This window comes from Vicugna pacos, chromosome 13 (assembly GCF_048564905.1).
Source record: "Vicugna pacos chromosome 13, VicPac4, whole genome shotgun sequence".
In the NCBI taxonomy this organism is placed as follows: Eukaryota; Metazoa; Chordata; class Mammalia; order Artiodactyla; family Camelidae; genus Vicugna; species Vicugna pacos.
The window spans coordinates 28,198,697-28,222,098 of record NC_132999.1 but is presented as its reverse complement, the minus strand read 5'-3'; the positions used below and the strand labels follow the sequence as shown (position 1 = coordinate 28,222,098).

At 51.3% G+C, this 23,402-nt stretch overlaps 2 protein-coding genes across 2 annotated transcripts in view; one reads left to right on the top strand and one right to left on the bottom strand.

Annotated features, from left to right (window-relative positions):
• The window catches only part of TCEANC2 (transcription elongation factor A N-terminal and central domain containing 2), an 81,590-nt gene extending 66,875 nt beyond the window's left edge, over window positions 1-14,715 (top strand). Inside the window, exons 8-11 of the transcript XR_012079095.1 lie at window positions 265-520; window positions 6,513-6,583; window positions 7,258-7,645; window positions 14,562-14,715. The gene's annotated coding sequence lies outside the window, so the exon portion shown is untranslated. The remainder of the gene's footprint in view (window positions 1-264; window positions 521-6,512; window positions 6,584-7,257; window positions 7,646-14,561) is intronic.
• CDCP2 (CUB domain containing protein 2) lies at window positions 2,102-16,632 on the bottom strand. Its single transcript, XM_031684295.2, has 6 exons — window positions 16,551-16,632; window positions 12,573-12,920; window positions 10,073-10,408; window positions 8,723-9,076; window positions 5,589-5,767; window positions 2,102-2,793 (listed from the first exon to the last, which is right to left on the bottom strand). The coding sequence occupies exons 1-6, from the start codon at window positions 16,627-16,629 to the stop codon at window positions 2,467-2,469; spliced, it is 1,623 nt and encodes a 540-aa protein (XP_031540155.1). The 5' UTR covers window positions 16,630-16,632; the 3' UTR covers window positions 2,102-2,466.
• Between the last annotated feature and the right edge of the window lie 6,770 nt (window positions 16,633-23,402).

Here is a 23,402-nt window from a genome sequence, read left to right as displayed (position 1 = left end):
GCAGTGATGCTCGTCATGTTTTGAAAACAGAGCAACTGAGGCCAGAGAGGAGAATGGACTCCCTCAAGGTCACACGGCAAGTCGTGTGACAAAGTGGGGCCTAGAACTTGGGTTTCTAGGCCAGAGTGTTTGCATGGGCTCCTCGGTCAATGGTAATGAGTGAGTTTAGTTGATTTCTTCTGTGGGCGGCCTGTCATGCATGATCTCATTTAGTTCCCACAACAGGCTGATGCAGGACGTGCTATTATTATCCCTACTTTGCAGGTGACAAGGCTGAGCTCAAACAGATGATACTACCCGCCCAAGTCACACAGCTCGCAGGCTGTGGAGCCCGAGTTTGCTCTGGGGTGGTCCGTCTCCAGAGCCACAGCTCCAGTCCCTGTGCTGGGGCCCTTGAAGATCATCAGCTGAGAGTGGCGGTCCAGGCCCCCAACTCTGTGCACACACAGCTACACACCTGGAGCTGATGGCCGTAGGCTGGGCTGTCGTCTCCCCCATCTGATGAGCTGACAAGGACAAGGTGAGCTTGGGTCCAGCTGCCACCCCAAAACCAAGCCCATGTTTCCTGGAGGGAAGGACCCCAAGGGCGTCCTCAGAGAGTGTATGGTATGTGTGCAGTCCTGCCCAGACAGGGAAACAGACCCAGGGAGTTTGCGAGGTGTTCACAACTCAGGCTGCTGAAGGTAGCCTGACTCAGAGGCTGGAGGAGTCTGAGAGCGAGAAGGTGAGTGGGAGAGAAAGAGGCTGGGGACTCTGCTCCAAACATCCCAGAGTCTCCTGCTGGCATGTGACCCTGATAGACCTCTAATTCATCAGGTGTCTACACCTTCACAGCAAGCTAGAAACTGTGGTCCCATTTTGCAGGTAGGGATATAAAGGCTCATAGAATTGAAGTGGCTTGCTCAGGCTCTCCCAATCGAGTGTGGACTTGAACCCAGTTCTCCCAATGTCCAGGCTGCTCTTTTTTCCTTGCTTAATTCATTTCTTGCTTTATCGGCTCTTTTCTCTCTACTTCTCTTCTCTAAGAGTTACCAGCTCATCTGCCCTCCCTGTCCCTGATTTGGCTACACTCAACTGTAAGCATTTTGAAGGCAGGAATCTCCTCTGACCTGCTCACTTTTGTGTGTCTGGCACCTATCACAGCAATGTGCACAAGGCTGGAAGTCAGTCAGTGTTTGCTGGATTGTTGAAGGAACTGTAATTGGACTACAATTTTTTAAATTGCCAGTGGTCAGCACGGTCAATTAGGAGATTTCTGTTATTATGAAAGGACTCACTTGAGTGATTCATTATGCAAATATTAAGGTGAACAGGGGAAAGTGATGTATAATAAATGTTTTTTTTGTTTATTTTTCATTAACAAGATTGCTCCACTTCTTGATATATAGGGCTCTGGGGAGAGTTGGGCCAATTCACATAAGGATGCCAGAAGTCTCACTGGGAATCAAACCCCTGCTCACTGTGGTGTAAACTTAGAAAAATGTGGGTGGATTGGAGTAGATCTGAACAGAAGGAGGTAGCTCTGAGTGCAGTCTAGTGGCAGGAGAAGGTCCAGAGGGCTCCAAGGGGAACTCATCTGGAGGAGAAGAATGGGCTGGTGATCTGAGCTCAGAATCAGGGGTGAGGACAGAGACACATGGGACTTCAACCAGCTTTTCAGTCAAGGATCATAATATATTTAAGGAAAAATACCAACACGAAAGAGACGACAGTCCTCAGCCCCTCAGCCTCCAGCCTCACCACTGAGCACAGTGTGTGCCTGCCTGTGCTTTACACTCTAGGGATCTGACCCATCAAGTCATCGTCACCCAGGTGGACGGGCATCCACCAGGATGCACACTGCCAGTCGTCAACAGCGACACCATGTGGCAGGGGCCAAAACAACAGCTCTGGGTGGGGTTTCAGCTCCCTTTCTGTTCCTGGAGTTTGGAAGCAGGACTGGCCTGCTTTAGATGAAGTCCTCAGGATTCCTGGGTCAGTTCAGGAGAGTAGAAGCCCCTGGATGATACTGAACTTCCTGCTAATGAAGGCTTAGGATGAGCAATTAATTGGAAAATTAGGAGGCACCTTGTTTGTACCTTGAGTTGGTAAAGCACTCACACAAGTTACAGAACAAGTCAGTTTTATCAACTCTGTGACTACAACTATCTATGCTGATAAGTAACACACACAGGGGAGTTCTTTTCAATAGGAGAAAATCTTTAAAACTAATGACAACAGTTGCACACACATGCTTGGCATGCCGTAGCTTACAAAACTCTTATCCATTCATGCTCTTCTCTGAGCCTCATACCAGCCCTGTGAGATAAGCAGGGCAGAAAAAAGGTTCCCCAGGAAACTGTGACTCAGAGGGGGATAGTGACTTGCCCACAGTCACCAAATCAACAAGACCTGGTCCCGCCCCTGTGATGGGGTCCCCAAGCTGCCTCCCAGGGATGCCAGATGCCAGGTCCCTACCCTCCCTGCTTACAGCAGCATCAGGACCACAATGGCAATGACCATGAGGACTCCAGCCAGGATGCAAAGTCCTAGGAAGATGATATCACTGGTGTCCTGGGCCACCATGGCCACGGGGCCCTCCAGTGCCTCTGCCTCGTCCCTGGGTGGTGCTTCCTGAAGGTGCTCGGCCGTGGCAGCATAGGGCCCAAGCCAGTCGGAGCCAGACAGCAGGTGGACAGAGGCCTCCTTGCGCCGTGGCTCGCAGCGGACCTCATACTCGTGGATGTCCTCCTGCCCAGCAGCTGAGAAGTCGATGTACAGCACGCTGACGATCACTGAGGTGTTATTTCTTCTCTGTGGGGTCATGGGCACTTGCTGACACCTGAAGGGGCCAGGGTTGACCCTGTTCCCTTAGAAATGTGGGGACTTAGTGCCAAGGGGCCAGACCCCAAGGAGCCTGGATTCCAGTCCCAGCTTGGCTACTGACTCCCTTCCCACTCGGAGCCTCAGTGTCCCCACCTGTAGAAGGGACACTATGAGGGTGTCTGGAAGGACAATATCAGATTTGATGGGTCAGTGTTTGCTCTGGCTTCAAGGAGGCGGTTTCTATGAAAGATAGTAATGGTAGTAACAGGGACATTTGCCGTCTTCCAGGCTCTGCCTTTTAAGTGCATTATCTTGTTTAATTCTTACAACCACCCTCTCTTATTGGTATCATTAATATCCCCATTTTACAGACGAGGAAACTGAGGCCCAGAGATTAAATCCTTGTCTGAGGTCATACAGCACACAAGTGACAAGGAACATATTCTCATCCAGATCTACCTGATGCTTAACTGTGCTCTTGGCCATCACGCCTCACTCAAACCAAAGATTGCAGAACCAAAGGGGACTTTCGGGGCATTTAGTTCAGTCTCCCTTCCTTGGCAGTTTACAGCTGTGGCTACTGAGGCCTGGCGAAGGCAATAATTTGCCCAAAGCTAGGTCCAGAAGCCAAGTCTCCTCCCCTAGTTAAGCTCTGTCCCTGGTGTTACGTGACTTTCCCTCTGGAACCTGTTTGCCCAGTTATGTCTGCAGCAATTATGTGTCCCTGCTATTGAGTCCCTTGCCAGCCCAGTGGCACCACCTGGGGTTGGGAAGAGCTGTTGAGGAATGAGATGTGGGGAGCCTACCCCACTGCTGCCTTCCCCATCCTCACAGATGAAAGAGGCAGGAGTCAAGATGCCCTGAGATGGGGGGGTGTTTAGGCCGGGGACTGAGGGACAGAGCTTCGATGGGCAGTCTGGTGTGGTCTGGAGTGGGGAATGCAGTGATGCCGGGCTCACCCCACCCACCCCTGCACATCTCCCGACATCTGCAGCAGCTGTTACACTTCTTAGGCCCCCCAACTGCCCCTGTCTAGTGGTGGCCCTTCTGAGATGAGGTTTTTCTAAAAATCAAAGCTGTCTAGAACAGAGCAAGCTGGCGTGAGCAGCAGGGAGCTGCCATCACTGGACACTGCATGACCCTGCGGGGAAAGGGAGTAAAGGGGAGTCACAAATCTGGAGTTTCATGGACCAGGTGAACTTGTGGGTCTCTCCCAACTCTATGCATCCAAAAGGCTCTGATCCCATGTCCCCAAAGGAGCCTTCTGCATTGTGCCCTCAGCCTCTGTGCCACCACACTCTGAAGTGGACTGGTGTCTTGGATTTTGGTGACACAGGCTCAGGAAAAGAAAGACAGGACCTGAGAGTGGAAGGTGACCCAGTGAAAGGGCCAAAGTAAATCTTCATAATAAAGAAGGCAGGAAAAAAATCACTTAAAACAGGTGTACAGGAAAGTTTAGGAGTTTTTGATGAGTGAGAGACTTGAGGAGGAAAGGCAGGCCACACAAATGTGGCGTTCTGGTTATGAAATGAAATCTCTGGGGTTTTTAAGGGATGCACAAACAGGTTGTCATGACTTTTGGCCATTTGAGCTGTGCATCCTTAAACAACTCAATGTAGAGACTGGTCCTTGTGGGTCTAGGTCTTACAAGGGTTACACTAAGAGTCCAGGAGTCTAAGGTTCTCAGCTGTTACATCTCCATGATATTGATACCAAGATTCTATGATTCTGCGGCTCCAAGTTCTAGTGGAGGTTCTGAGACTTTGAATGTCCATGAGTTCTTCATTCTAGATTTCATAAGCCCCTGCTTCTGGGATTCTCCATCACTTTATGACTCGAGGGAATGTGGTTCTGACCTGAAGAAAACCCCTGGGGGCTTTAGGGCATGGAGTAGAGGTGAGGGCAGGTTATCTTGGCAGCCAAGACTGACCTCCACTTCTCCTCTACTCAGGTTAAAAGGATGGTGGCTGCCAGGGGGCTGGGGAAGCCAAGGGTGGATTGGTAGGGTCGGAGGCATACAGTCGGCTACTGTTGGGTGGTGGGGGAGTACAGTTTGCTGGAAAGCACGTGATTTCTGCAAAGCCAGCCTGCTGAATCCCCAGATATCAAGGCTGGGGTGTTCTCCCCAACAGAGGCCACTGTGCCTTCTCCTCTCTTCCCCTTCCCAACCTGTCCCTAAGAATACAAACTTCCAGGGTGCCTGGGCCACTGCCCAGGGACTCTGAGGGCCCCAAGCCTGAGTTCGAGGCCTCCAAATTACAAAGATGGTAGAAAAACTTAATTTGTATGCCTCACTGCCTTTGGAGGGAGGTGGAACCTATCTCTCGAAGGGCCCTTTTGTTTTGCGGAGCCCAGGGATGGATTTGGATCACAAGTTTGGGGAGGGGGTGGGCAGGAGGCAGCAGCACTCAAACAGCTCTGTGTGTTAGAGGGGTGGGGACTGGGTGGCCGTGGGGAGCTCCAGGGAGGAGGGCAGACAGCAGGAAGGCCTCTAGGAACAGTCAGCCCAGAGGGCCTTGCGCGAGGGGCCTCCAGTAGAGGCTGTCGGTTGTCACTAGGTTGCACAGCAGGACCACCCTTCTCCATCTCCCCAACTTGAGTTCTCTGTTGTGTCTACACTGGGCAAGTTTGTTGTGGTAGAGCCGAGAGGGACTGAGTTCCGCACCCGGGCTTGTGCAGTGACCCGAGCCAGAAAGAAGAGCTGAGTTCTGCAGCCTGGCAAGTGCCTCTCTTCAGGGGTCAGAGCCCCTCCCTCATGCCTGCCCTCCTCCCCCAGACCCTACCTGAGACTCAGTGCCGCAGGTGTCAAAGCGGGCCTGGATCCGGAAGTTGCTGCCGACTTCCTGGGCGGCGCAGCTCCGGCTGCCCAGGTAGACTTTGGTCCGTTCTAGCGGGGCCAGCGCCTGCGCAGAGATCAGGATCTGGAAGTCCATGCGGGAGCAGCTCACGTTCATGGGCACCACTGGGGATGGATGGGAGGGAGGACCTGGAGGCCTTGGGATCAGACTGTCTGACCCCCACCCTCTCCAAGCCCCTACCCAAAGTGTGATGGATGGGAAAACAGGCCCAGAGAGGGGACGGCTCTTAGACAGTTCTACGAGGATGTTTTACATGAGTTACTCCATTTAAATCCATCAGACTCTGAGCTCCAGGGCAGGCACCATGCCTGCTTCTCAGTGTCTGTTGAGCCCAGCATAGAGCTTGGCAGATGAAGTGAGTGCTAAATAAATGATTGAATGAATGAATGAGTTTTTTTTTTTAAACAGATGTACTGGGGATTGAACCCAGGACCTTGTGCATGCTAAGCATGCACTCTACCACTGAGCTTTACCCCTTCCTGAATAAATATTCTTAACCATAATAAGCTACCATCTGCTGATCATGTTTGTCACGTACCAGGTAATTCATTCAATCATTTGACAAGTATTTATGACCTACTCAAACAACCAGATACAGAAACAATAAGGAAAAAAACCCCCACAAATACCTAGCTTCTTGGAGCTTACATTCTAGCTGGGTAAAGAGGCAATAAATATGTAAAATACACCCAAGTGTCAGAGTAGACTGAAGGGAAATCAAGCAGGTGAGAGCAGAATGTGTGTGGTTGGGGAGTGGCGGGTGGAGATTTGAAAAGGATGGTGAAGGCAGCCTTGCTCTCTCCCTCATGATGACCCCATGACGTGGACATGACTAAACCCATCTTACAGTTTTGAAGACCGAAGCTCTGAGAGGTGAAGGTGTCTGCAGTGGCTGGGCTGGGATTTTAACCACTAAGTCGGTAAGATTCCAAAGTTCCTGGTCTCTCCACCCTACGTGGCGGCCCCCTGCACCCGTTCCCAGCCAGGATGGTGTGACTCTAAGGGCCTGGGATTGGCGAGCATGTGTGCGCGCATGCATGTGTGTACGGGGCAGTGCTTGCTGGGGCAGGGGTGAGTGCAGGGGAAAGGAAGGGGTGGCTGGCGGGAGGAAAAGGAAGGAGCTGACAGGCAGAGGCCTGGAACTCTCAGCCCCTCTCCGGGAAATGCCTCAGACATATTTCAGCTGCTGGTGTCTGGGCAGTCGGGGATTTATGGGCCCGCCGTCTCCCACAATGATCTTGGTGGCGCTGAACTGTGTGTCACCCCTGATTGACGCTGAGCTGGCCTCCAGCCGGGAGACCGCCTGCCTCCTGGGCCGCATCTGGAGCCTGGCCCAGCACGAGTGCCCTGTCTGACCCTGGGCTCCCATAGGCATCGGGGAGGGAGGTGAGGCAGGTCGGAGTCGGGGCTCCTGCCACTGGAACAGGAGCCAGGAGTGGAGCTGCCCCGCCTTCAGGCTTTGTAGGCACCAAAAGGCGAGGGGGCTCGTCCAAGATCACTCAGAGCTGTGAGAGGACCCAGGCCCAGAAACAAGACCACCAGAGCTAAAGGGACTTTACAGAATCTTCACAGAGCCAATATCCTCATTTTACAGGTGGGAAAACTGAGACCTGCAGAGAGAAAGCAGCTTGCCAGCCAGCGGTGGCAGAACCCACTGCACCTGGCTCTCCAAGTGCGCTCCGTAAAGGGGGTCACTCTCATAGAGGGGCAGTTCTCCAGGTCTGTGGATGGAGCCAACTGAGGCCCACAGAGGCAAGGTCTGTCCAGGTCACCTCTCTGATGCTAGCTTGCTGCAGCTCTACGATTTCCTCCCCATCCCTGGGCCCCCAGTCATCTTTTGAATACAGAGCAGGCTGAAGACACATGAAGGAAAGGAAAGCACCCTCAGCAAGGATGCTCTCGGAGCCAGGCATTGTGACCTGTGTTATTTCATTTCATCTTAACGACCGCCTATCTAGGGCATTCATCACCCTCTCCTACAGGTGAGCCCTGTTGGATGGTCAGTACATGGCAGCGTTTGGATGTGGCCCTGGTCTGTCTGACCTCAGCCCTGGGCCGCCTCCTCAGGTCCTGCACAGCCACACAAGAAGGCAGGGACTAGCCTTGGCTGTGCCAGCCACTGCCCATGTGACAGCAGTGAAGTCCTTTCCTCTCTGTGCACCTCTGTTTCTGTACCTGCACAATGAGAGGTTCTAGCCTGGTCAGGCAGAGGGCAAAATGGGTCCAGGGCACAGGCTTTCTGGGCCCATAACCCAGGGAAGGGGGATAAGAGAGACAGGATACATGCTGTCTGCTAGTAAACCTAACTGGCACTATGGTGATGGAAAAGCTGAGTGCCAACTTCCCCAGTCAACTCTACAGCTAGGCATGGCCATATGACCAAGTTCAAAATAATGAGACCAAGAAGAAATCTTTTGAGGGCTTCTAAAATGCTTCTGTCTTCCTGATAAAGGGCCATCTGTGGCTGGCACCTCCCTTACCCTCTTCCAACCTTGAACATGGACATGATGTCTGGAGTTGTGGCAGCCACTTTGCAGTTATGAGGCCCAGAGACTCTCAGACAGACCAGCTAGGACACTGTTGAATCCCTGAACTGACACAGCAGCTGCCTAGTTCTAGACTTCTAGTTACGTAAGAAAAACAAAGGCCATTTTTTCAAACCATTGTCAGTCAGGGCTTATGACTGTACTAGCAAGGTTGGTCAGCAGCTCTGTGGTTATACCAATCATTTACCATTAACAGTGTTAGTACATTTTTAATATTACCCCTATATATAGAAGATCAACCATAGTACAAGAGAAGCCAGGGGTCCACGGGGGAAGGAGATAGGTGAGGAGGAATTATGAATCATGAAGGTGGAAAAATAAGGCACTGTAATAGTAGAAATAGGCAAGGATCATATTGGTATGATCTCAAAGGACCCAGGGCAGGAATTGGCAGTGGTGCAGCCACCCAGAAAGTTGGAGGAGACTAGTTGGTGGGATGGAGGAAGGAGGAGACCTGGGACCCTGGCCTCAACTTCCCCCAACAGCATACCCACACCCTGAACCCCAGCTGACCTCCAATGTAGGCCACAGAGAAGCCCCTGTGGGTGGAACTGCGGTCCGTGTGCAGCAGAAGCAGGAGCTGATTGTGGCTTGAGGTGACTGGTGGTGGCAGGTAGTGGCCACACCAATTCCCCAGCAGGGGCGCCTCCTCACTGGCCCCATCGAAGGCCACCAGATGGTCGAAGTCACAGGTCCTGGTCAGACTGTTGGGCTCCTCCAGTTCCAGGTCCAGGAAGAACAGCTTGACCCGGTAGCCAGGAGGCAGGCGGATGGTCCAGTGGCACCGGATGTTGTTGGGGTAGGAGCTGGGGTACTGTGGGCTGGAGAAGTTGCCCCGCATAGCCGTGTACACCTCCTGGCATTCTCCTGGTTTAGGGAGAGTGGGACAGAAGGGGCAGTGGTGAGAAGGGTGGAGACTGTCACCTTCTGCAGCTACGGCTTGGGTAGCAGGTACTGTAGGGGTCTTAAAACCACCCTGGCAGGTTGTGAGCACCTTGGCCAGCAAACCAGACAATTGATTCCAGAACCTGCTTCAAACTGAAACCAGCTAAAAGCTGGGACTCTCATTGCAGCAGGCAATCCATTTCATGAGTGTTGGCCTTAATAGGAATTCAATAACAATGTCTAATACCTATCTTTGGAGTTGAGTCCAAATTTGGACTTGACAGACAAGGTGGTTCGTGACCTGACCTTGCCCTTTTTCTCAGTGCTTCTCATCCAAAACTACCTTCCAGCCTCACCAAACCCTCTCTGTCCTCCATGCCTTTGCACATGCTGATCCCTCTGCTTGGAATACCCTTCCCTTCCTTCTGCCACTGGCTAACTTCTTCAAAGCACTGTTCAATTCTCTCCTCCTCCAGGAAGTCATCCACAATTCTTACTGTTAGCATAGATCACCATGGGTTGTAATTGTCTGTTTCCTTCTCCATCTCCTCCACTAGACAGTTTAATTCCCAAGGGTTCATTTATTCATTTGTACAAACAAGAATTGAATACGTTCCATGTGACAGGTACAAAGGTAAGTCCATAGGAACTCACAGTCAGCCAGAGGAGATCAACATGCAACCACATACAGAAGTGGTGAGTGTTAGATCACTGCTATAAAAAAACCTCTAAGGAATTGAAGGAAGGGATTAATTCTGAGTGAATCAGGGTGTCTTCACAGAGGAGGTGTCATGCTTGTGCCTTGGCATCGGCCAGGCAGCTACAGGAGTGCTAGAGCATTCCAGGCAGAGAAAGAGCAGGAAGCTCAAGTCCCAGAAGCAGAAAAGTATGACCCCGTCCTGCCCCCTGCAATCGTTAACGGGGAGGCAGGAGCCCAGCATGCACAGGGCAGTCAGGGTGTAGCTCCAGCCCTCCTACCTGAGAAGTAGTAGGCCTTGAAGCCCCGGCCTCCGATGTTAAAGTCAGACTTGAAGACCACCTGCAGCTCGTGGCCCAGCGACACAAGCGTGGGGGGCCTGGCGCTGCCGCAGTAGTGATGCTCGCTGGCGGGGCCAGGCCCCCCAAGCACAGCCACGTAGTCGTACGTGCACTGCTCACTGCCCTCCACCTGGAAGTCCACGAACACTAGCTTGATGGTCGCGGGGCCGGCGGCCCGGATCACCCAGCGGCACTCCACATTGTTGGGGTAGTTGTTAGGGTACTCAGGGCTGGTGAGGACCCCCGACAGGCCCGTCAGGACGCCACCACACACATCTGCAAGGGAACCTGCTTGAACTGACCTTTCTCCCTCCCCACAACTCCCCACCCCCTCCCTTGGGAACATGCCACTCCCATAGGTATTCACAGGAACCTCATCACCACCCACTGAGCACTTGGTAAGAGGTAGGCACAGGCCTGGAGCTTGGCACCAAAGCCAGCATTTTTAAACCCATCACCATAATCCTATGAGGAATGTGCAGTGCTTCTCCCCATTTTACAGTTGATAAAATGGAGGCAGAGAGAAGTTAAGTTACTTACCTGTGTGAGTTTGGATTCACCCACAGACCCCAAGACAAGGATTTGAGCCCAAGGAGTTTATTTGGGAGGGACGGGGACCATAGGTGGGCAGTGAGGGACTGAGGAGAGGGAGTAGGGCATTCATACAATTCTGAGGAGTCCAGGCTGAGGGCTGCTGGAGTAGAGGTGAGTGGTCCAAGCTTTGGGAAAAGCCCTCAAGCGAAGAGACATGGAGATTGGCAGGAGCCTTTGCAATGGCAAAGCCCAAGGGACAGACCCTGACAACAGGTCACTCAGCTAGTAGCAGGGAAGGCAGGATTTGACTAACTGCAGAGTCTGTTAGTACTTGACCTTGTGAGTCTCACCGTCCTCTCCAACCAGGCCAGTGGGGCCCAGGGGCTGAGGTACCTGAGACCAGGAATGTTATCAAATCTCCCTAACAGATGAGGAAACTGAGTCTTAGAGGGAGGATCTGATGAAGAAGAGATGGGCTTAAGTCTGAAGACAGGTGTCCTCTCTGCTCTGTCTTTTATTGCTGTGTGACCCTGGACAAGTAAACCAGGCCCTCTGAGCCTCTTAGGAATATTAGAAATCATAAGACCTACCCAGCCTGACCTACCAGGCTCAAACTATACACATATATTCTTTTTCAGATTCTTTTCCATTATAGTTTATTACAAGATATTGAATATGGTTCCTTGGGCTATACAGGAGAACCTTGTTGTTTATCTGTTTTATATATAGTAGTTAGTATCTGCTAATCTCAAACTCCTAATTTATACTTCCCCACACTTTTCCTCTTTGGTAACCATAGGTTTTTTTTTCCTGTCTGTGAGTCAGTTTCTGTTTTGTAAATAACTTCGTTTGTATCATTTTTTACATTCCACATATAAGTCATATCATATATTTGTCTTTCTCTGACTTCACTTAGTATGATAACCTCTAGGTCCATTCATGTTGCTGCAAATGGCATTATTTTATTCTTTTTTATGGCTGAGTTGTATTTCATTGTATAAATATACCACATCTTCTTTATCCAGTCATCTGTTGATGGACATTTAGGTTACTTCCATGTCTTGGCTATTGCTAATAGTAGCATTCTACCATTCTATGCCTCGAAAATCAGTGGGAGCTGATCCCACCTGAGCCCCACAGCCCCACTGATTGCTGTTGGTGAATGCTGGGCATCAGGAGCCTCTGTGGTACCTATTGCTTGAGCCGCCATGAAGAAGGTCTTTTGTTTTGGCCTTGGGAGAAGGGAGGAGGTTTGAGTCTGTGCAGAGAAGCCTGAAGCAGGAGGATGGAGTCAAGGAGAAAGGCAAGGAGGGCAAAGCCTCTGCTCCCCTCACTGGGCTGAGGGGCAGGCTTTAAGCCTGTCTAGCGGAGGGAGGGTTGGGGATCCACGATCCAAGAGGTGAGGTCAGTAAAATCTTTGGAAAGGAGTGGTCACCGGCTCCACACAGACCCTCATGCACCTTCCAATCCCAAAGATAGGATGGGGAGGGGAAGGGAATCCTGTGCCCAGGACATGATGAGATGCCACAGAGGGAGCAGCAGTGGCCACATGGTGTCCCCTCCTGTGTCCTGATGCCATGCTTGGGACAAGAAGGACAAGAATAGGAGTGCACGAGAGGCCTCATTCCTGAGTACAGGGAGAATCTCCGGAGGCTCCCAGGATAATGGAGGGAGATGTTGGGAGTGTTGCCATGAAAGTGGGAACACACAACTACCAACACTGCAGACAGAAGTTACCTTTGTCCCCAGAGCTATGAAAGCAGGGGTATCCAGGTTGCAGGCTCCAGGAGCAGCCTACCTGCTAAGCTGCTGAGACCCTGCCCATCTCATCTTAGCCCCACTGTCCTCCCCTATCTCCACCTATCTCCACCCAGGGCCACCCTCTCCACTGCCGAGTCCCCCTTGCCTTTCTGGTAGCCAGCAGAAAAGCCACGGCTGGCCACATGCTTGTCTGAGTGGAAGACCACAGACATGACATGCCACGAGGAGGTGAAGGGCGGCGGGGGCACCTGGCCACAGAACCTCCCCAGCAGGTTGCCCTGGTCCCCGGAGGCCCCGTTGTAGATCTCCAGGAAGTCAAAGCCGCAGGTGTCATGGTACTCCAGGTCGAAGGCGTGGAAGGTGAGCAGCACAGAGGAGCCCTCGGCCACCACGATTAGCCAGCTGCACTCTGTGTTGTAGGGGTACAGGCTGGGGAAGTTAGGGCTGGAGAAGTTTCCAGAAGGTGCTGAGAGAACACCCCCACATTTGACACCTGGGGCAGGAGAGAAGAATGGCTCAGAGTCAGCGCTGGGCTCTTGGGTGGTAGCTGAGCTCCAACGCAGGGTCTTTGGGAGGAAATGAGAGAGCATGAGGCCATGGCCCTAAATCCACTCATTTATTCATGTATTTGTTCACTCATTTACTTAGTCTTCAGACACTTACCACACATTCTTTTATTCATTCAACAAATATTGTTTGAGTGCTAGGCATTGTTCTAAGTGCTGGGGTTACAGCAGGAACAAACAGACAAAAATTCTGGTGGGGAAGACAGACAATAAACATAATAAGGAAATTATAGAGCATATTACATAGGGTAAGTGCTCTGGAGAAAAATAAAGCAAGGAAAGGAGACAGGAAGTGTCAGGAGGGCCTATAATTTTCAATTAAATAGTACTATATACTCGGCCTAGATATGTTCAATACGGAATTTAAAAATTAAAATAATAATGCCCCTCATCCTGAGTGAAAATGTGCACAGTCTGTTACAAAGCTAAAAACGCACTTATATGTACATATTTGCTTATATTTTGAAAAAGAAAACAATGGAAGGAAACTAATAAAAATGGGTCTCTGTCACGGGAAGAAGCAGAGGGGAGGAAGCAGGCGTGACTGCTGGACCTCTTTCAATGCAACTTATTTTGTAATTTTGACTTTATAATCATGAGTAATTTTTAATACAATTTTTAAATTATTGAAAAAAATCTTTAAATAACCCCTAAATATGTCAAACTAAAACAAATAAGCTTAACTACATGTCAAGCTGGAGGCTCATTCACGTGGGAAAAAGTGATTTCAAGTATGTTGAAATACACTGTTTTGACTGTACATTCCTGGTAGAATAGATCCCAAGGATAAAATGAACCACAGAGAAATATTAAACTACATGCAGGAGGCTTATGATTAATAGTGATAGTAAATACTGTTATTTTACAGTATTTTGTATATTGGAATAAAGGAAGTATGTTAATGTCAATAGAAACTAAGATACTCAGGATAAGAGAAGGGCAATACAAATATAAAATTTAAAAATTAAATAGAACTCTTGTGATCCTTAATTTGAATAGAAAACAGTATGAATTTAAGATTTATTTTTTTATTTCTAAAAATGCTAATTTCCTAACTCTGTCCACTAAAAAGCCTAAATGCAATGATATTCCGGTAGTATTCTGCGCCTCCTGGCCTTAGATGAGGATCGTTATGTCCAACTAAAATGAACCGGAACCCCTTAGAGAAATAGTCTAGGACAGGAAATATACAAAATAGACTTGGGACACTTGTCACACCAGCAAGTAAAGGAGCTATCAAAGATGGCTGGGATTGTGTCAAAACACACAGGACCTGCTTGAAGGGGCTCCCACTGGCTAAAGAGGGTAAAATTTGAACATCAAAAAAGAATTATTGCAGTGGGTTGAAACACATCAAATACATAAAAATTTATGAATTCATAATGTGACTCAAAAGAAATTAGAAAGAAACTTATTGATTTCTTTTAGAGGTTGCTGGGGCACAAACTCATTTTTTTTCTTGATAGATGGAGAATTAAGCATCTATTTGTGTATATATATGTATGAAATACTATATATATATATATATTTGAAATACATATATATATGAAATACTTTATATATTTCAGGATAACCAAATGATGATGAAGGAAAATTGTTATTTATAGAAGACTACAGAGAGAATAACAACATTAGAAAAACATAACTTTGCAAACCTTAATGAAATAATCACGATCAGGTTTGTTCTAATTACTGAGTAAAAGGTAAATGTTGAGAAGTAAACTTAGATGGTTGGGTAGACGTGTATTCTCTGTAAAATTCTTTCAACTTTGCTCATGTTTGAACATTTTTATAATTTTAAAAATACCAAAAAGGTTACCTTCCTAGGAACTTTATAATGGATGGATCAGGCTAACAACTCCTGAACCCACTGACTAATCCTAACATCAAAGTGGAACACTAGATAATATGTGCCCTGATGTAACCCACACTCACCACCTATGACAGCGTCTTGGGGAAAAAAAGAACCTGAATCTAATGGAATCTGCCTACCTACTTGCTGGGGCCAGCACTGTTAGGGGAGGGACAGGATTCACGGGGGAGGTGATGTTTGAGTTTGGCTAGAAGCAACAAGAAGATTTTGTTGGGAAAGATTTGGAGGGAGGAAATGACATGAAAAAAGGCTCCGACTCACAATCACTTAGCCTCCCCAAGCCTCAGTCATGCATCTGTGAAATGGGGACAGTGACTTGCTAGGCAGCTGTGAGCTCGGATGAGAGAAAGTGTGCAGGGCTACAGGTTGCGCACCCAGTCCACATTAGGACTCCCTGCCTGGCCCCGGAGGCAGGCCAGGGTGGGAGCGGTGTCCAATTCATGCCTTTATGGCAAGAGGACAGAGGGACATCCTGTCCAGTGCCTGTCCTTGTCTTTCCTCCAGCCCTGCCCACTGGATGCGAAAAGCTGTGAGAGGGCTGGAGCAGAACTCCTGTGGCGCGGGAGGCCCCAGGTGCCAGCACAAGAGAAGACCTTGTCCCCCAGGACTCAGCCAGGCACCCTGACCCCCAGGGTCACCCCAAAGCCACTGAAGCCCTGGTAGCTAAAAATGGGAACAGCTGACTTCTCCCACTACCCAGGCACAGGGTGAGACGCCTGGCTGCCCAGCCCATCTCTGCCACCAACTAGGTGACTACTAAGTTATGTTTCCTTCCTGAGCCCCAATTAAGCGTAGAGGAAGACAAGGCACTGACAGCTGCTGGCTGAGCCCCTACCCCATGCACACCCCTTAAAAAAGACGAGTGAAATGATATTGCTATGGTTTCTCAGATAGGCACACAGCGCTCGGAAGGCTGGAGCAGCACAAAGTGACCCAGGATCGGGGTATAAGCAGAGAGTTCAAAGAGGTGCAAGGAGGAAGCTTGTGAGGCTGATGAAGGAATGTGGAAGGCTTCCTGGAGGAGGTGGTGTTTGACCTGAGCTTGATGGATGAGCCAGATGTTCCCAGGTGCAAAAAGAGAAAAGGGACCTTGTAGGCAGAGGACACAGAGGGTGAAAGCCCTGAGGGTGAAGCCTCTCCAGAAGGAAGTGTGATCTTCTGCCAGGATATGGGATGCCCAAGGCATACTGCAAACTGAGGCTGAATGCTATATAGAGATTGAGGCTTAACCTGGGAGGGCACTGAATGCCTCTCTAAGGAACTTTGATTTCACTTGGCTGGCAGTGGCGAAGTACAGCAGGCTCTCAGCAGGAGAATAAAGACTTCTTCCAGCAATAAACCTTTAATCATTCCCTGAGCCATTTCTTTTGCCCTTGGTAGCCATGCAGCCTTGGACAGGTTGCTTAACCTTCTCCCTCAGTTTCCTCATCTGCAAAACGGGACACTAATACCTACCATGAAATTTGTTGTGGAGATTAAAAGCATTTATACATGGAAAGCACCTAGCATATAGCAGGTACTCAATAAATACAGTCTTCCGTCATCTCAGAAGCTATACATCCTCAACTCAGCCAACTCCCCCCAAAAGGGTCTCCTGCTTTCTTACATTGAGACTTCTTGAGATCCCACTGCCATCTGTCACCCTTCTGCCCCCTCCCAGTTCCTGCCTGTCCCCAGCTCTTACCTTTCATGGCTTGGACCTTGGTGTCTGGGCCCAGCAGTGTCACTGCCAGCAGCAGATAGAACCCCAGCTCTGCTAGCATCTCCTCCCCAGGAGCCCCACAGGTCTACAGAGCTCAGGCCAGGCCAGGACCTGAGGGTCTGGAGCAGGGGAAAGAGAGGTGAGGCTGAAAGGGCCTCCAAGTTAATGGTGGTGTGAATAATTCATCGGCCCCTCGAATTAGTAAGCTGATCCCCAGGTACTTCCTTCACTCCACCCTAAGGTGATGGATCTAATGTCACCAGGTTGACACGTCCTGAGATCTGCACTGGCCACACTGGTGGGGAAGGGAAGACATTGAAGGTTGGAAGGGAATTTGGTGGTGGAGAAAGGGCGTGAGTTTTTGGGCTAGGCTGATCTGGGATTCACCTTCAGTCAGCCCCTCACTTACCAGGTGACCTTGAACAAGTCATCCAACTGACTTGTTCATCTGTTCAGAGGGGCCATTCAGCCCTGCCTACAGGGATGAAATGAAACGTGTTAACATATGCTAAAGCACACAGTCAGCACTTCCTACAGGTTTCCTGGATTATCCCATCCACGGGGGAGCCCAAGGGAGCCTCTAATTAACGGGACGAGTGGGCCAGGCATCCCTCAGACACGCTTGGGTGAGCTCAGAGGGAGAGCGAAGGAGGCGGCCGTGGACAGCTGATGAGGGGTCTCTTTCGGGGAAGAAGGCCGCAGGAAGAACAGAATGGGAAAAACACACTGGACAACTCCTAGTACAGTCATGGGTCTGGGCCACACTGTGAACTCTGACCAAGAATAGTAAATGTTCACTTTTTGATTGGCTTGAACATCCCCATGCGCCAGGCCCTGTGAGAGGAGCTGGGCCACAGACATGCCCTCTGGGGCTCTGTGTCCAGCCGGAAACAGGATCTTTCTGTTTCCTCGGGGACCACTGTTTAATTCAGTCTAGCCCAAAGCTCATTTCCTAAGCTCCTCTGTGCAGAGCCCGCACCAGGCACGGGGCATCTGAGGTAAACGCGGCACGTTCCTGCCTCCCAGTGAGGAGCCTCAGCTCTGGTTTGAGAGACAAGTTCTAAATTCCAGCTGCACCCCTCCCTGCCAGCTGTGGGAGCTTCTCCAAGGCCCAGCCTCCTGGACTATGGAATGAGAGCAGCGTAGTGGCCTGCAGTCTGCCGTGAGGCTTAGACGAGGTAACATTCGAGAAGTTCCAGCCAGTGCCTGGCTCCGTGCAGAGGAGCAAGGGTGATTTGTATTGACCTTCGAGGACGTCAGACATCCACCTGCTAGACCACGTGTTGCCTCTGGTCCATCCTTTTGTCAGTAAGTCCCCAGGGAGCCCTTGCTGCCAGCACGGGAGGGAGGCCACCTGGAAGGTGTTCAGCAAAGAGCATCAGGAATGGTCAGGCCTGAGGGACTGACTTACCTGTGTGGCCTGATGGGCAGGAACAGAAAGGTCCCACGTCCTGGGCAGTCTGAGGGGACTGGAGCTTTCATTAAACACCTACTGTGTGTATGAGAGAGGGCGCTACCCCAGTGCCTGCTGAATTCTGGGCATGACGCTGAGCCTCCCAGACCTGCAGTTGTGTCCTCCCTGATTTCAGAGGCACATCCTGGACCCCTCATCCTGCAGAAGAGAAATTTGAAGCTCAAAGGGTTTGAGCCACTGTCATGGGTTGAGTGACTCCACAAGAAGACCTTGTGACAGGGATTCGAGGGTCAGGAGTTCATATGGGAGGTGATCCCAGGAAGCAAAGTCTGGGGAGTGGGGCAGCGAGACAGTGATGAGAAGCTGACTCAGGGTGTGTTAACTCAAAGTTTACACTGTGGGCAACTGGGGCTCCACCACCATGGACAACTGGGAGACAGTGTTCCGCTGAGGGGCAAGGAAGCAGTGTTTGTCCAACTGCCAGCTGCTTCTGGGTGACCGCTGCTCAAGGCTGTCCTCTCCCAGGCATTTCCAACCTGCCTGTGAATGCCCCGAAGTCCAGGAGTTGCAGCAGAAGCTGTCTGCAAGCCTGGGACTGGCGAATGCAGGATGTGGACGGGGTCATGACAGCATCCCCTGAGCCATCAGTAACATGAGTACCGCCTTTACTGAGACTATGCCTAGACTGGCTATCCCCTGAACCCTCACCTCTGAGGTGTTCCTCCCACTCCCGGAACAACCACCTCTCTTCCTGCCCTCCCATGACACTCCAGTCTCCCTTCCCTGCTGCTCTGCCCACTACCTCGCATACTTTTTGCCCCAGCTTCCCCCTTGGGCTTAGATTCCACGGTCAGGGTCATCCTGCTCTCCTTTCATGACATCTGTGGGACAAGCCTAGCTGGCCACATTTCCCCCGGGGTTGTCTGAGCCTCTGGGCGCCCCTGGGCAGAGTCCCATCACCCTGTAGTCAGCACCAGCACCACTGATCATGGTCTCCATCCTCGTCTAGGGTCTCAGCTCCGCCCCCAACACTTTCTGTGTTTCTCTAGGTGGCTTTCTGATTCCCCACAGACATCATTCCAGATGGTCACCAGTCTCCTGGAGACAGTGCATCCGCCCGCCCCCTACTCCCACAGAAGGCCCTGCCCTCTCCTGCAGAGAGAAAAAGGCAAACCATCATGCAGGAGCCCCTCCACCTTACAGCCCTCCCCCTGCTCATGCACCCCTCCCTCAGCCTCAGCTGGGAAAGGAGTCCCACGTCCTGCCAGAGGCCAATCCCTCCATCTGCACCCCAGAGCCCAGCCCTCCTGCTGTCTTGGGGCTTTTCCGCAGCTCACTCACCACATGTATCCTCGGCCTCTCTTGCCTGGATGGCATTCTCATCCACAGTTAAGCACATGCAGTTCTCCTCATCATGGGGTGCTGGGGGTACCTTTTCCATGAGCCTGTGTTTCCCTCCACTCTCACCCTACCTGTCTGTTGGCTTTCACAGCCAGGCTTCTTGAAAGCAGTGACTTTCTCCACCACCCCTCCAAGGTCTGCAGGGCTGAATCTCCCACTAGAGTTAGACTATTTGTGTCCTGGTCACCCACAACTTTCTGGTCACTAAATCCCACCTGTGTTCTCTTTCTCTTAAATAAACCATATGCATTCAAATCCGTCTCAGGGTCTTCTTCTAGGAGAGCCCAAACTAAGATACACACCCACTCCTTGAACATCACTGGCAAGAGGAGAAGGTTACTCTGGTTGACTTAGCATAACTCATCCCAGAAGACCAGGCTACCACGATGTACCGGGATTTGGTTAGCAAGAGCAGGGCAAGGATGCTGTTGGGCTGGCAACTGATGGTGCCCCTCAGGTCCCTTAAAATCCAGAGCCCCCAGCTAAACTTTCATTGGTTCCCCCCAAACTTGCTTCTCTTTGATGTTTCCTATTCCAGGTGGCGGCACAACCAACCCACCAAGCCAGAAATGCAGGAGCTGCCTTGATATCCCTTCCCTTCATCCCCACATCCGCGCTCACACTTGAGCTTGGTCACCGCTCTACACTCTGAGATAACTTCTGAAGCCATCATGACCCTCTCCCCATCTCTCTCTCTGAATTTCTACAGTAGTCTCCTCATCTCACGGGGTTACCTGTCTCTGCTTTTGCCAGCTCTCTGCCCACCCCAACCACTGTCTACTCTCATCTTTCTAAAATGCTAATCTGACTATGTCAGCTCTCTGCTCAGGATAAAATCTAAAGTCCTCTGCTTGACATTCATGCCTATTCAGGACGGCTCCCCCATGCCCACCCTAACACAAATGCACAGAGCACATCTCAGATGTTGTCCCCATCCTGGGCATCACATCCCAGCCACCCGGCATCTCTCACTTCTCATACACTGTGCCCTGAGCCTCGATTGCCTTTCTTTCTGCCCTATCTTCCCTTGAGAGACTCTTACTCATCCTTCAAAACATTGTTACCTCCTCCAGGGAGTTGTCCTGACCTCTCCCCAAGCTGGGAGGGTATCCCACCCTGGGCGTACCCCTAGCACAGAGAGGACCACCTGTGGTCTGGCTGCCTGATTTTTCTGTGAATACCCTCTGCCTTCTTTCATCCCAGTGACCAGCACATGGCTTCGCCCAGAGCACATCCTCTCCTCGTCTCCTTCCCCACTGCATGTCCTCCCCCAGATACATCCTAGTTACTCAGCAGCCATTCAGGGAACTGCTCAAGGACACACAGCTAGGAAGTGTCCTTGTTGAACTGAGCTTATGTTTGTCCGTGTCCAAAGTGTGTGCTTTTAACCCTGCCCAGTGGAGTGGCAGGGTGGTGGGATGTGGTGATTAAGCATGAAGCCCCTATAACCAAGACCATAGGGGTTCAAAGTGCACTTCTGGTAGTTACCAGCCATGTGACCTTGGAGAAGTCACTTTGCCTCTGGAGTCCTCTTTCCTCACCTGTGAACTGCCTGCCAGGTACGGTGAGGGTGGATGGAATAGAACCCGTGGCAGGTGAAGTGGCTGGCACACAGTGTGATTGGAATGCGTGTCTTCCCCTATCCTGTCTTCCATTTCTGTGAATTCTAAAAGCTATACAGACCTGAAGTCTTGCACGTGTCTTTCTGACTCGTCTCTCCTTGAAATCACCTCCGAGTGGGACCTCCCCTGCCTGGCTGCCCCTCCCTCCAATCATCAGCCTGCCCTGGGCTGCTCTCCCGGTCCCAGGGGAGGGAGTGGATGAGAAACAAAGGCTACCACTGCCACCCCGCAGGGTCACTGGGAGTGCCTGAGCCACTCACAGGGCAGTCACCCTGGGCACCAGGGGGGCCTCCCAGTGCCTTGCTGTGCAGACTCCCACGGCCGAGACCTGAAGACCCACCTCAAACTTCCAGGGGTGTCTTGGCGTAGAGATGGTCCCCCTTTCCCCAGCCGGCTCCGGAGCATCTGAGAGCTGGTGGGCACAGGGCTGTCCCTGCAGGGGCGTTATAAGTATGTCTTGGGGGACTGCTGCCTGTTTGTCACTGCGCACACTTGTCCGTCCCTGGGTGCAACTGTGTCATCACCTGGTCATGCTGTTCCCTTGGGCACACAAGCCCATTTTAGTGTCTGTGCCTGGAGCACCAAGTACATTATTGTCTCTGTGCATTTCTGAGTATGAATCTGCCCTTTTGTGAATGCATCCAGTGCCATGTACTCATGTATGTTCCTTTGCACACACGCCCATCTCTGTTTACAGGTGGACCGCACGTCCTTCAGCCTCTGCGTGTACGTGTGTCTCTCTCTGTGACCATGGATATCTATATAGACCTGCATGTACCAGCTCTCTCTCTGGATGTATACAAAGATTTGTGCACATCTGTGTCTGAGTGCGAATGTCACAGCTGTGGGTGCACGTGACCATCTCAGGGGACACATGCCTCTTCACACACATACCTCGACACATCTTTATAAGCACATGGCTATTTTCATGGGTACACAGCTATCTGCTAGTGCACAGGTCTGTGTTTTAGTATAAAACTGTGCACTCTGGGTGTGCACATTTCTGCTGGGGTGTTCACAGCTCTGAGTATATTTGCTCACGTAGCTCTGCTGTGCACGTCTATATCTGTGGCTCCTCCATTAGCCAGCTTTGTTTGCACATCTGCATTCTGTCCCTCTGCCTGGCTACAGGGATGGTGCCCATGGGACAGCAAGGGTGCTGCCTAATGCCTCCCTTCCCCACAAAGGTCTGAGCTGACAAAAGGGGGTGTGGCAGGGGGCAGAGAGGCTGTGTTACCCCTGGGATTCCTGGCTGGGTCCCAGGGAGTCACATCTCTCCCTTGACCGGGGCCTTGGGGACTTAGGGGAGCTTCCCATGAGTAGAGGCCCAGTGGCAGGGCCACTCGGGGAGCACGCACACCCTCTGCTGCCGGAGCCACAACCCAGATTTCCTCTGCTGGGGCCCGATAGAAAGGCAAGGGTCAGCATCGTGTGAATGAGTGTGTGTCTGATGTAGGAGGAGAAGGAGAAAAGGGCAGGAATACAGAGAGAACAGCCAGGAGAGCGAGGGGAAGGGTCAGGAGCGAGGTGAAAGGTCAGGAGAAAGGTGGGAAGCTGAAGACAGGGAGGCAGGAGGCAGGCCCTTGTGGAGCCAAGGCCAGTGGTGGAGTGGAGTGGAGTTCTGGGGACATCAGAAGGGGACTTGTGGGACTTTCTGGCTTCTCACATCCCTGGGACCCACACACCAGCCCAGGGCCGGGGCTGTGCCACGAGGAGGAAGCTGCACCCTCCTCCTCTCCCCTGTCTCTCCGAGTCTGTGTTTCCTCTCACAGCCACTCTGCTCCGTCCCCGTTCCCAAAGGCTGGGTGCAAAGACCATACACCAGGAATGCCATCCCAGAAGACCAGATGTGCCAAAGACGGGTTTCCCAAGAGACCCTCAACAAGGGTGTGACCTTCACAGCCTCTGGCTCCTGAGCCAAGGGAAAGAACGTGAGGAGGGGACCCAGATCGGTGCCATTCGTGGGGCCCATCCAGCTCTGGGGTCTTCCATCCCATATCTCGCTGAACCCCCAAATCCTACAGGGAAGGGATACTGTCCCCACATCAAAGACAAGGAAATTAAGACCCAAAGTGGCAAGGGGGCTGTCCCGGAGCTGGGACTGTGCAGTGTGGGCTCTCACAGTCCTGGGACAGGGTGAGAGCTGAGGGGGGCAGGCAGAGAACAGCCTCCAGCAGTGCTGGGTCACTGCTGTTATGCACGGTTTAGGGGAAAGAGCCACAGGTTTTGGTTTGAATCTCCCTGGGTTTGGACCTGCATTTCACGTCTGACAGGCTGTGCGACATCTGACAAGTCACTCACCTCCCCCTAAACCTCAGTTTGTGAAGGGGCTTCTAATCCTGCCTCACCTCCTGGGCTGCTGTGAGGACTACATGCAAGATGCGAGAGGTGAAAGGG

Excerpts from the sequence above, each read along its gene's own strand:
- CDCP2 (XM_031684295.2), bottom strand. The coding sequence starts at position 16,629 with ATGCTAGCAGAGCTGGGGTTCTATCTGCTGCTGGCAGTGACACTGCTG. Across the intron at positions 5,768-8,722 it reads CTCTGTGGCCTACATTGGAG|TGGTGCCCATGAACGTGAGC; the intron begins GTCAGCTGGGGT and ends ATCCATCCCCAG. Across the intron at positions 2,794-5,588 it reads CCTGCGGCACTGAGTCTCAG|AGAAGAAATAACACCTCAGT; the intron begins GTAGGGTCTGGG and ends ATGACCCCACAG.